The 12,138-nt window shown below is 48.8% G+C and overlaps 1 protein-coding gene across 12 annotated transcripts in view; it reads right to left on the bottom strand.

Annotated features, from left to right (window-relative positions):
- Window positions 1-12,138, bottom strand: part of LOC119953663 (transducin-like enhancer protein 4) — a 214,066-nt gene that overhangs the window by 32,925 nt on the left and 169,003 nt on the right. For 8 of the 12 annotated variants that reach the window (XM_038778151.1, XM_038778153.1, XM_038778152.1 and 5 more), the window contains exons 10-13: window positions 8,579-8,632; window positions 7,762-7,914; window positions 4,762-4,936; window positions 3,358-3,518 (exon numbers count right to left, since the gene is read on the bottom strand). In XM_038778151.1, the coding sequence (XP_038634079.1) occupies window positions 3,358-3,518; window positions 4,762-4,936; window positions 7,762-7,914; window positions 8,579-8,632 (543 nt within the window). The remainder of the gene's footprint in view (window positions 1-3,357; window positions 3,519-4,761; window positions 4,937-7,761; window positions 7,915-8,578; window positions 8,633-12,138) is intronic. The other 4 variants (XM_038778160.1, XM_038778161.1, XM_038778162.1 and 1 more) reach the window with 1 other exon arrangement.

The raw sequence follows: 12,138 nt of genomic DNA, 5'->3' as shown, positions 1-12,138 counted from the left end.
GCACTCTCTCTGTTGGCTTGTGATGAATGTTGGAAATTGCTATTTATTATATTTTATATTTGTTCCAGTAATGTCACTTTAAAAAATCCTTGTTTAAGACACATACAGTCAGCATTCCTAATAAAGCTGTGATTAAGGGGTCGTAAAAGAGAGTTGATCATGGGTTTTAACCATTTACTTATTTACAGATAGATGGCTAATGGAAAATTGTTTTGATTTGAGGATTTATTTTAGGCTGTAGATAATTAATGAGGAATGGTGCTTAGTCCTGGATAAACAGGTCATGGGACATCTTAGTGAGAGGACACCAAAGAATGCCTTAAGGGGTGAAGCCTCTGTCTTGTCAGACAAAATCCTATGGATTAAAATGCAAAACCATAGACAGACCTGGCTCCACCACTTAATTAAAAAATTGTTAACTTTATTTATAAATGGGATTTGAACTATATTGAGTTGCTTAATTGCAATATACATAACTAGTATAAAGTAGTTCCAGGTGTAAGGTAAAGTCACCATAGTCCCAGATGACCATAGGCTGTTTACCCCTTTGGGGGGGTGGGCGGAGGAACTGGGGGGGGGAGGGGGGGTTAATCTGAGGATCACCACTTCAGGCAAGGGGCAAGGCTGGGAAGGCAGGCCATCAGGAATAACCTCAGCCGGTTGGGGAATTGAAGCCCCACTGCTGGCCTTGCTCTGCATCACAAACCAGCTGTCTAGCCCACTGAGCTAAACTAGCCCCCCCGGTTCCTTTTATCTAAGAACTGTTTACTGTAAAGGTGACTGGAGAGTTCAGAATTAAGGTTCACCCTCTCAGAATAAGAGGTCTGTCATTTCGGACAAGCTTTTTCACCCAGAAGGCAAAGAAACCTCTTGGCCCCTGAGGGTGGAGATGGTGAGTCATTGCGCATATTCAAGACAGAGACTGATCAATTTTTGAACTCTGAGGGTTATGGGGCCAGAGCAGGAAGGTGTAGCCGAGGTAGATCTGCCATGGTCTAGTTGAATAGTGGACCAGGCTCAAAGAGCTGAATGGCCAATTCCAGCCCCTTTTTCCTATGTTCAGAACCTGATGAGTTACTGGACTGACTGACACATTTCTATTCCTTCCGTTAAAAGTTATGACATTTAATCAGTCTTGCTGTGGCGTTTTGAGGCACGTGAAAATAACACAGATACTGGGTCACTATTCTTCACTTCAATTCAAATCATTCTTATCCATCCATAACGCACACTCCAGGGGCGGGATTTTCCGCTTGCCGACGCCTATTTCAGAAACGGTCCTGACCACCGTATCGGGGGCGGTGCCTGTTTTTGGATACTCCGCCCCCCTCCAAAACGGCGTCATTGGGGAATACGCTGCACAACGTTGCGACGGCCTCAGGACATCACATGAAGGCCCTCCCCTGATGGGTTGAGTTCCCGACCGCGCGGTTGACTCATGATGTCAGCGGTCGGGAACCCGGCGTGGCAGCTGTGGACATGGGGGTGGGGGGGAGGGGTTAGCCGTGCTGCTGGCCGGGGGGGGTGGGCTTTGGCGAGGGCTGGGGGGACTGGTGGGGGTGCCCAGGAGGTCACTACCTGGGCAGGTCGGGTCCGCGTGCAGTTGGCGGCATGTTGTATGGCGCCTGCTGCAGGCCATCGCTCTGCGCATGCGCGGCCACGGACCCATCAATTCTCCGGCCGTTTATTTTGTGAAGGCCGGGCGGTTTACGTGGCGCGGCTGCCAGCCCCTCACTGGTCGGAGGGTCGGTGCTGAGGCCTCGCTGATTTTCTAGACACTTACTTTGGACATAGCCTCGAAGTCGGAGGACCCAGCCCAATGTGTGTGTGTGGAATGACTTCCGGGCTCAGCCAGGAACACACAGGGAAGCTGTATGGAAAATCTCCAGCTGATGTACGCAAGGTTTCCTGATGCGTGTCAGCGTGCACCGGCGCGCGCAGCCTGCCCGACCTTTTGCGAAGGTTTCCACTGCTTGCGGCTTCAAGGGAAGCCGCAGAGCTGCTGGTTCTGAAGTGAGGTGGTGGCATCATAACGTACGACGGCTAAGACCAGTAATTTACTCATCGCTGCAACTTTGCTAAACATCCAGTGGAAACGCCCTCCTAGGCAGCAGAGTGGGAACCGTATCCAAGGAAATTTCCAGCCTTAAGTTCCCATGTCCTCCAGGTTGATGAAGAGGTTGGCCCAATGAAAGCAAATGGGTGAATTAACAAAGGAAGCTATTTCAGATGAACTCGCTGAGAGTTTGTGTTTTACTTGCTCAGAGCCACATTTCCATGATGTGTTTCCGACTTTGCTGGATTTAATGATTCTCTGCGGGCACATTGAAAATGTCACTACGCAAAACAGGGACAGGGATTCTCTCGCCCTCCGCCTTCCCCTGTCTCAATGGGCCTATTATTTGACTTACTGTCTGTAAACAAATGCCGGTTTTATACCTGTGTGCAGATGGTGAAACAGCGCCTGTTTTCAAGTCACAAGGTAACAGCCAGTCACAAGCCTCAATCAATGTTCGATCACCATTACTGACCTTACTGTAATAAAACCAGCGCTGTGAGGTACATTCAGAAAAATCTATATTAAATAGCCAGCTCGTGGTTTCAATTCAGCTCAGATGTGCGGTTGTTCTTGGAGGTTTCCTCCATGATCCAAACCCCCTTAATTAAATTACAGTCCATTTACTCGCTCCCAATTATTTGTAAGAGTCATAGTTACAACGCCAGTAAATGCACTGCCACTCAGCAATGACAACGGGGTGAAATCAAGGCCGTGCGACATGAACAACAAACAGTAGCACTGGGACGAAAGCAAAAGTCTGCTTGGCTCAATTCCAAATTCTGTTGGAAATCTCAACTTAAAAACAGAAAATGCTGAACGTTCTCAGCTGTGAGATAGAAACGGTGCGAACTAGGGGCTGTTTAGCACTGGACTAAATCGCTGGCTTTGAAAGCAGACCAGGTAGGCCAGCAGCACGGTTCAATTCCCGAACCAGCCTCCCTGAACAGGCGCCGGAATGTGGCGACTAGGGGCTTATCACAGTAACTTCATTTGAAGCCTACTCGTGACAATAAGCGATTTTCATTTCATTTTCATATTTCAGGTAACGTGTCTGGGGGAAATTCTTCTCTTCTATATTAAGGACGCCAACCAGTTTCGTATGATTGCGCTGATAACCCTGGCTACAATGAAGGCAAAAGGAGTTTTGCGCAGAGAGATTTGTCAATACGATCCCACAGTTCCGCCCGACACTTGTTCCACCTTCAAAGCCTCCACGCAGCTGTTGTTGCTGAAAGTATCATGAGAATCATATTTTTCGTTTATTTCGCGCAAGACATAAACACAGCCCTGGCCCTCACCATGGGGGCACGGCCGTACACTGCCGCAGTGCTCATTTGCGGCGAGATGTGGAGACTTGCGTAGGCCCCTGGACTGGGCAACTCCCCGTTCATTCCTGCGTGCGTCATCATGCCGAATGGTGTTGCGTAGGGGCCTGGTACGGTGAGCGGGCTCCTCAGACCTTTGTGGCGAAAGATACGAGGGAACCATTTAAATTGCAATGCACTGATTTTTACACAAAAGATACACGCTCACTCGCGGACACACACTCGACTGAGGGAGGCACTCGAACTGAAACAACACATTCAGACACACCAAATAATTCAAGATCTTGCCGCATTCATACAATTACTTCACACCAATATGGAGGATTGAAATAATGGGCTTGATTAGGGGTTTGTTTGGGACCTCAACTTCAGGGTCCTAACCCCACACTGTGCAAGGGAACAGTCGCCCGGCAGTGATTTTTCAAGAATTGGTCAATTAGTGGCCATGGGACGGGCTCACGATCTAATGAAGGATGGCAGGTGGGCCCCCGAGGTTGGAGGGCCAACAGGATAACTTCCAGACCGGCAGGAGCTGCAGCCTGGAGTTCAGGTAACGGCGAGAGGGGAAGAGGGAGAGAGATCACGGCCTCCCTCAAGCACTGGCTCTCTGGGCTGTTGCTGGGTGGTGACCTCCTGGCAGCTGGCCCAATTTCCTACATGGCAGGGTAATGGAGGCAGACTGGAAGGTCATCGAATTATAGAATTCCTACAGTGCAGAAGGAGGCCATTTGGCCCATTGAGTCTGCGCTGACCCTCTGAAAGAGCACTCTACCTAGGCCCACTCCGCCGCCCTATCCCTGTGACCCCCACATCTAACTTGCACATCTTTTGTATCCTATGGGGAAATTCAGCATGGCCAATCTACCTAACCCGCACACCTTTAGAATGTGGGAGGAAACCGGAGCACCCGGAGGAAACCCACGCAGACACGGGGAGAAAGTGCATACTGCACATGGACAGTCATCCAAGGCCGGAATTGAACCTGGGAGCCTGGCGTTGTGAGGCAGCAGTGCTAACTACTGTGCCGCCGTGCTGCTCCTCTTCCCGACCAGATGGTCTGTGCTAATTGGCCTCACTGTAGCCATTTATTCTATTTTCCTGCCCTCCACTTGTGAGCAAATTGGCCATCCACACCTGATCTGCCTCCAGCGAATCGGCACACTGGCTGGCGATGTGATGTTTCGTGCCGTCCACCTCTGTGCTCATCCAAACACATCCAAGTGCTCCAACACATGCTCTCTGTTCAGCAGCTTCATGCTGACGCATGCATTCACCATCACGGAAATCTCCATGCAGCGTGTACACAGGACGACAAGAACAATCACTCCCCCTTAAAATATTCCCCCTTACTCTTCAGTACATTAAATTCATTACCACCTGTGTAAAGTCCGCCCGGCATTTCCTCAGAGACTGGCATCTTACCCAGTGCATCGACAGAGGGTTTGCTGGAGATCTGTCTCAGTCTGGAAGCTGAGCTGGGCCCAGGGGTCAAGGAATCGCTGCGGGGAGTTGGCGTTATAGACTTGGACACTGGAGTGGTGGCCTTGTCGTTCTGTTGACAGACAAATAAAGCAATAGTGAGGTCAAAGTGAATTCACCTTTCAAATGAATTTCCAATTCCTGCCCGAGCAGAAATATCTCTGCCTAGACGATTGGATTGTGACGGTCAATGCGGTACATTTATCAGACCATGTTCTTTTGAAGTTTTTTTTTAAGTTATCACGCCCCCAACAGAACAATAGTCTTAATGCTCGTTTCCCTCCAGTTTTCTCCTGATGGTGCTGCAGTTCCCTTGCACCTCACCCAAGAGACCATTCTCCTTTGCAAACCCAGACAGTGGCTTTAACCATGGTTGTAGAGGTCATGTGGCAAAGGTGGGTAGGAACCCGGCCTCAGAGAAGCTCCGAATCTGCAGCCCACCACCTAATTTGACCGCCACGGGAAACTCTCAAGTTGGCCTCTGTTAACTGGCCTTACAGTCGGATGTTTACTCTCTCTAATTTCCTACCCACTGCGTTCATAACGTGGCCAAACCAGGATGACCATCAACCTGCAAATCTTTCCAACATACCCACCAATGATCGGCGTTGGAGTGGGACAGACTCCTGGTCGGCCAGGTGATGGAACTAAATTTGGAGCTTCCGCCATCACTTTCCATCGCTGGCGTGGAGGCCCTGGTCCCAACTCTTCCACTGGGGCCAACTGTTGCCCACAAGCTACTGCACTGACTTGAGATCAAGGCTCGGACTTTGCTCACCCTCTTGGCTCACGCCCATATTAGCTGGGGATGGTGCACTAAGCTTACACAGGAAGGAGGAAAACAGGACCCTGACCTTCCTGTTGCTTGCCATTTTAACACCAGACCCTGCTCCCATGGCCACATGTCTGTTCCTGGCCTGCTGCAACGTTCCAGTGAAGCTCAACGCAAACTGGAGGAATCTCATCTTCCGGTTAGGCACGCTACAGCCTTCCGGTCTCAACATCGAATTCAATAACTTCAGATGATTAGCTCTACCCCACCTCGACCCCTTTGTTTTCATTCCATTTCATTTTAACTGTCTTATACCCTTTTATTTATAGAATCATAGAATTTACAGTGCAGATGAGGTCATTCCGCCCATCGAGTCTGCACCGGCTCTTGGAAAGAGCATCCCACTTAAGCCAGCACCGGCACCTCCCCCCTACCCCTGTAAACCAGTAACCCCACCTAACCTAAGGGCAATTTACCAGGCCAATCCACCTAACCTGCACATCTTTGGACTGCGGGAGGAAACCGGAGCACCCGGAGGAAACCCACGCAGACACGGGATGAACGTGCAGACTCCGTACAGACAGTGACCCTGCTGGGAATCGAACCTGGGACTCTGGAGCTGTGAAGCAACTGTGCTACCTTGCTGCCATGGAATTCACAACTAAGAAATTTCTTTCTCGTCTTTCTTTATATAAACTTTTCCCCCACTCTTTCCCCCATCTTATCCCCCCTTTCCTTATCTTTTCCCCGCTATGCTTCCCCCTTTCCCACCTCTTTTTCTCAATTTACCTCTCTCCCACCCATGCCCCCCCCCCCTCCCCCCACATCTTCATCTATCACAGCTTACCCTCTGATCTTAGTTTCTCTGCTGTTTGGCCTTTCGCACCTTTTATTCTCTTTGGGGACTGCCATTAGCACTCTTGTCCCTTGGTTTCTGTGGCTATGGCTCATCTTTCATTCCCTCGCCCTACAGTATAAATATCTCCCACTTTCTATGCCTTTTAGTTTTGGCAAAGGGTCACCAGGACTCGAAACGTTTGCTCTTTTCTCTCCTTACAGACGCTGCCAGACCTGCTGAGATTTTCCAGCATTTTCTCTTTTGGTTTCAGATTCCAGCATCCGCAGTAATTTGCTTTTATGAAAGCATTTTCATTTGTATTGCGTCCTAAACATCCTCACATTGCCTGAAGGGGCTTCACAACCAATAAATGATTTTGAAACTTGTGGGGCACCATTGTCCATTTACACGCGGAAAGGCAAACCGCAATGCAATCAATGACCAGTTCATTTGTTTTTGTGACGTTGATCGATGTATCTTGGACTGACCAGCCTGAGAACTCCTCTTCTTTGAAAAGTGCGGTGGGGTCATTGTACTTCCACCTGACCAGGCACACAGGGCCTTTGTTTAATGGGAGGGAGTAAACAACAGGAGCAGGAACTGAAATCCATTTAAATTTAAGAATTGTTTAAAGAAATAGCCCAAATTGGAGCAAATATCAGAAACTGACCAGGTGGAGCATAGCTCTCAGTATTCTGAGGGCATTGTAACAATCTGATCGTCTTGCCCTCGTTAGCAAAGCTGAACATCAAACACTTAAAGCCAAATAGAAATGGCCCAAAGACAACATTCCACAATGTGAAAGACCCGCATTTTTATAGCACCTTTCGTGACCTCAGGCTGTTTTCAAGCCAAGAAGAAACTTTTTGACACGTGGTTCCTGTTGTAACATAGAAAATGGAATAGCCAATTTATGCACAGGAAGATCTCACAAACAGCAATGTGATGACAACCTGTTTTAACAATGTTGGTTAAGGATAAACATCTGCCAGACGACCAGGGAGCGCGGATTACCCAGCTCGTTAGCGATCTCGCAAAGTCTGAGAGGGCCGACGGGACTTCAGTTTAACATCTCATCGGAGAGACAGCATCTCCGACAATGCAGTCCTGGACTGTCGGCCTAGATTTTCTGCTCGTGTCTGTGCTGTGGGACGTGGGACACATGATCCCCTGAAGCAGAGGTGAGAATAATAGCCGCTGAACCATAGCTTCAGCCGTGTGGACACCCATCAGCTCCCAACGGCCCAGGCATTCACTTCCTTTGGAAAGGCAAAGTCATCCTACTTACCAGGCCCGGCTCTTTGGATTTGGTGGGTGGTGTGCTACGTGAGGAAGCCAGGGACGCGGGGCTGCTCGGGGCATCCTTTCTCAAAAGGAGGAACTTATCGATCCCATTTCCACGGGGCGAGTGGGACGGGCTGCCTTGTGGAGACGATGGGTCCTGAATTCAAAGAGAATCAATGGGTCAGAAACTATGACAGCCCAGGTTTCTGCTGTACAAACCAAGGATACTGTGAACAGATCGGATCTCCATATTATAAAAAAAGGATACAAAGGCACTGGAGAAGGGGCACAAAGGGTTTACTTCAATGATCATAGAATCCGTACATTGCAGAATTAGGCCATTCAGCCCATTGAGTCTGCACTGACCCTCCGAAGGAGCACCCCATCAAGGCCCACGACCTCGCCCTATCCCGTAACCCCACCTAACCATAATTATTTTGGACACCATGGGGCAATTTAGCTTGACCATTGCACCTAACCTGCACATCTTTGGACTATGGGAGGAAACCAGAGCAAAAGAGGTTTCCTCCGAATCCTTTATTGGGTTTATTATTAACGAGCATATATTAATGTCCCTTGCATTTAGTTTCCCCTATAAGTGGGAACATCTTCATAATGTGGACTCTTTTAACTTTCACGACCTCAAACTTTATCAGATTCCCAGAAAATGCACATCAGTGGCAGGATTAGTGTGTTTGCTGATTAATCACGTCATTTTGCCCCAATATATATGCGTGTGTATGTTACAAAGCCTTTTAGTGTGACAGATTCGTAAAACTGAAAACGGCAAAAGAGCAAAATTGCTAAAAATGCTTACAAACCTCGTTTGAAACATCCACGACCAAGTTGTCATCACTCTTATCGCCATCACTGTCCTGATAAGAAAAGAGACAAGGATGTAAGAAGCTATGCACAAGGCAAATGAAACAAACCATAATCATAATCTTTATTAGTGACACAAGTAGGCTTACATTAACACTGCAATGAAGTTACTGTGAAAATCCCCAAGTCGCCACTTTCCGGCACCGGTTCGGGTACACAGAGGGAGAATTCAGAATGTCCAATTCACCTAACCTGCACATCTTTGGACTGCGGGAGGAAACCGGAGCATCCGGAGGAATCCCACGCAGACACGGGGAGAACGTGCAGACTCCGCACAGGCAGTGACCCAAGCCGGGAATCGAATCCGGATCCCTGGCACTGTGAGGCAGCAGTGCTAACCACTGTGCTACCGTGCTGCCCTTGCAATATCAGTAGCTGATGGGTTGAGATTGGCAATACAAAATTTCTCTCTCCACTCCTCCTGGTCTATTTTAATACCGGCTTTGGTTAAAATTTATTTTAAGCAGGTCATCAACTTCACCTTAAAAGTGGACAAGCACAAAGCTGTTGGCGATATTTCACAGGCTGATTGCAAACCCCAAGTCTCGGAAACATAATTTTCTGAGCCCAGACTGCCAGTGAAGAACCTTGCAACGGGGCCTCCGTAACCGGAAGCAGTGGACAAGCCATATAGTCTATAACCCTGACTTCAAACAGATCAAGCAACTCAAGACTGGGCATCCATGTGGCACTGTGGGCCATCAGCAGCAGCAGAATTGTACTCAACCACAATCAGTCACCTCATGGCCCCGTATATCTCGGTCTCGGTCTCGGCCTCCATCTCGGTCTCCTCCGGAGGTCCCCAGCATCACAAATGTTACTGTTCAGCTAATTTGATTCACTCCACGTGATATCAAGGAATGGCTGAAGGCACTGGATACTGCAAAGGCTCTGGGCCCTGACTATATCACGGCAATAGTACTGGACTTGTGCTCCAGAACTTGCCGCACCCCTAGCCAAGCTGTTCCAGTACAGCTACAACACTGGCATCTACCCGACAATGTGGAAAATTGCCCAGGTGTGTCCTGTACACAAGAAATAGGACAAATCCAACCCAGCCAATTACCGCCCCATCAGTCTACTCTCCATCATCAGCTAAGTGATGGAAGGAATAATTAACAGTGCAATCAAGCGGCACTAACTCAATAATAAGTGCTCACAGATGCTTAGCTTGCATTCCATCAGGGTCACTCAGCTCCTGACCTCATTACAGCCTTGGTTCAATTATGGACAAAAAGTCTGAATGCCAGATGTGAGGGGAGAGTGACTGCCCTTGACATCAAGGCAGCATTTGACCGCGTATGGTATCAAGGAGCCCGAGCTAAACTGGAGTGAATGGGAATTGGGGGGGAAACTCTCCGCTGGTTGGAATCATACCTGGAACAATGGACGATGGTTGTGGTGGTTGGAGGTCAATCATCTCAGCTCCAGGGCATCACTGCAGGAGTTCCTCAGGATAGTGTCCTAGGACCAAACATCTTCTGCTTCATCAATGACCTCCATTCCATCATAAGGTCAGTATTGGGGATGTTCGCTAATAACTGCACAAATGTTCAGCACCATTCACCACTCCTCAGATACTGAAGCAGTCCATGTCCAAATGCAGCAAGATCTGGACAATATCCAGGCTTGGGCTGACAAGTTACATTCATGCCACACAAGTGCCAGGCAATGACCATCTCCAACAAGAGAGGGTCTAACCATTGCCCATTGACAATCAATGACTATACTGTTGCTGAATCCCTACCATCAATATCCTGGGGGTTAGCATTGACCAGAAACTGAACTGGACCCAGCCACATTAATACTGTGGCTACTAGGGCAGATCAACGGCTGGGAATCCTGTGGCAAGTAACTCACCTCATGGCTCCCTAAATCCTGTCCACCATCTACAAGGCACAAGTCAGGAGTGTGATGCAATACTCCCCACTTGCCTGGATGAGTGCAGCTCCAACAACACTCATGAAGACACCATCCAGGACAAAGCAGCCCACTTGATTGCTGCCCCTTCCACAACCATTCACTCCCTCTACCTACCACTGACGAACAGTGGCAGCTGTGTGTACCATCTACAAGATGCACTGCAGTAACTCACCAAGGTTCCTTAGGCAGCATGTTCCCATCCCACGACCACTACCACCTATAAGGATGAGAGCAGCAGATACCTGGGAACCCCACCATCTGGAGGTCCCATTCCAAATCACTCACCATCTGATTTGGAAATATATTGTTGCTCCTTCACTGTCGCTGGGTCAAAATCACAGAACTGCCTCAGTAACAGGATGTATCTACACCACATGGACAACAGCAGTTGAAGAAAGCAAATCACCACCACTTTCTCAACGGCAACTCGGGATGGACAACAAATGCTCGTCAGCAATGTCAAACAATTTTTTTAAAAATCTGATATTTCAGCATGCCTGTCGAGTGAAGAAGTCCATTGAGTGAACGCAGTGTCAGCCTGCAAACATTTGTGTCCCTATATGTAAACGTACTTATTCCTCATGCTAATTCCTTGTGCGTATCATTGCCTGGGTGGATAGAGAATAATCTGCACACTTGCATCATCCTGATGTAACGTTAAGTGGGCCTCGTGATTTTTGGACCATTTTGTTTTTCATTTATGGACAGTTTAGTTCAAAAGTCATCCAAGAATCGCAGAGCTCGCGTTAGGAACAAGCTCATTGTTCAATATCAAGACTGTGCAGTGGAACAATGGGGACGGTGAATGGGGCCAGGGCTGATGACATTTTCCACAAGGTCAAGCATTAATAAATGAATAGTTCAGATTTATCATTCTCCTTAAACAGATTTGACTATATAAAATATCCGTACGTACAGGACATTTCACATACTGCTCTGGCCTCATTGTCGCTCTTTTCTTCCTTTATTCTTTCATGGGTGTCGCTGACATTGTCCATCCCAGATTGCCCTTGAACTGAATGACTTGCTAGGCCATTTGAGAGGGAAGTTCTGAGTCCACCTGGAGTCACATGTAGGCCAGACGGGATAAGGACGGCAGATTTCCTTCCCTATCTTAATTTGCTACCCGTCTCTTGTGGGTGAAGAGCTGTATCCAACTATAACCCCTCTTCCTCACCCCCCCCCCCCCCCCCCCCCATTCAGTGGAGAAGGGGTTATGGTTGGGAACGGTGGCTAGCACTGCTGCCTCACAGCTCCAGGGACCTGGGTTCAATTCCCGACTCGGGTGACTGTCTGTGCGGAGTCTACACGTTCTCCCTGTGTCTGCGTGGGTTTCCTCCGGGTGCTCCGGTTTCCTCCCACAGTCCAAAGATGTGCAGGTTAGGTTTATTGGCCGTGCTAAATTGCTCCTAAGTGTCCAAAAGGTGAGATCGGGTTACGGGGATAGGAGGCGTGGGCTTAAGTAGGGTGCTCTTAGGGGCAGCACGGTGGCGCAGTGGGTAGCACTCTGCCTCACAGCGCCGAGGTCCCAGGTTGGATCCCGGCTCTGGGTCACTGTCCGTGTGGAGTTTGCACA

The sequence above is a fragment of the Scyliorhinus canicula genome, chromosome 18, assembly GCF_902713615.1.
Source record: "Scyliorhinus canicula chromosome 18, sScyCan1.1, whole genome shotgun sequence".
Lineage (NCBI taxonomy): Eukaryota > Metazoa > Chordata > Chondrichthyes > Carcharhiniformes > Scyliorhinidae > Scyliorhinus > Scyliorhinus canicula.
The sequence above is the reverse complement of the archived record's forward strand: the minus strand, read 5'-3'. Positions and strand labels throughout refer to the sequence as shown.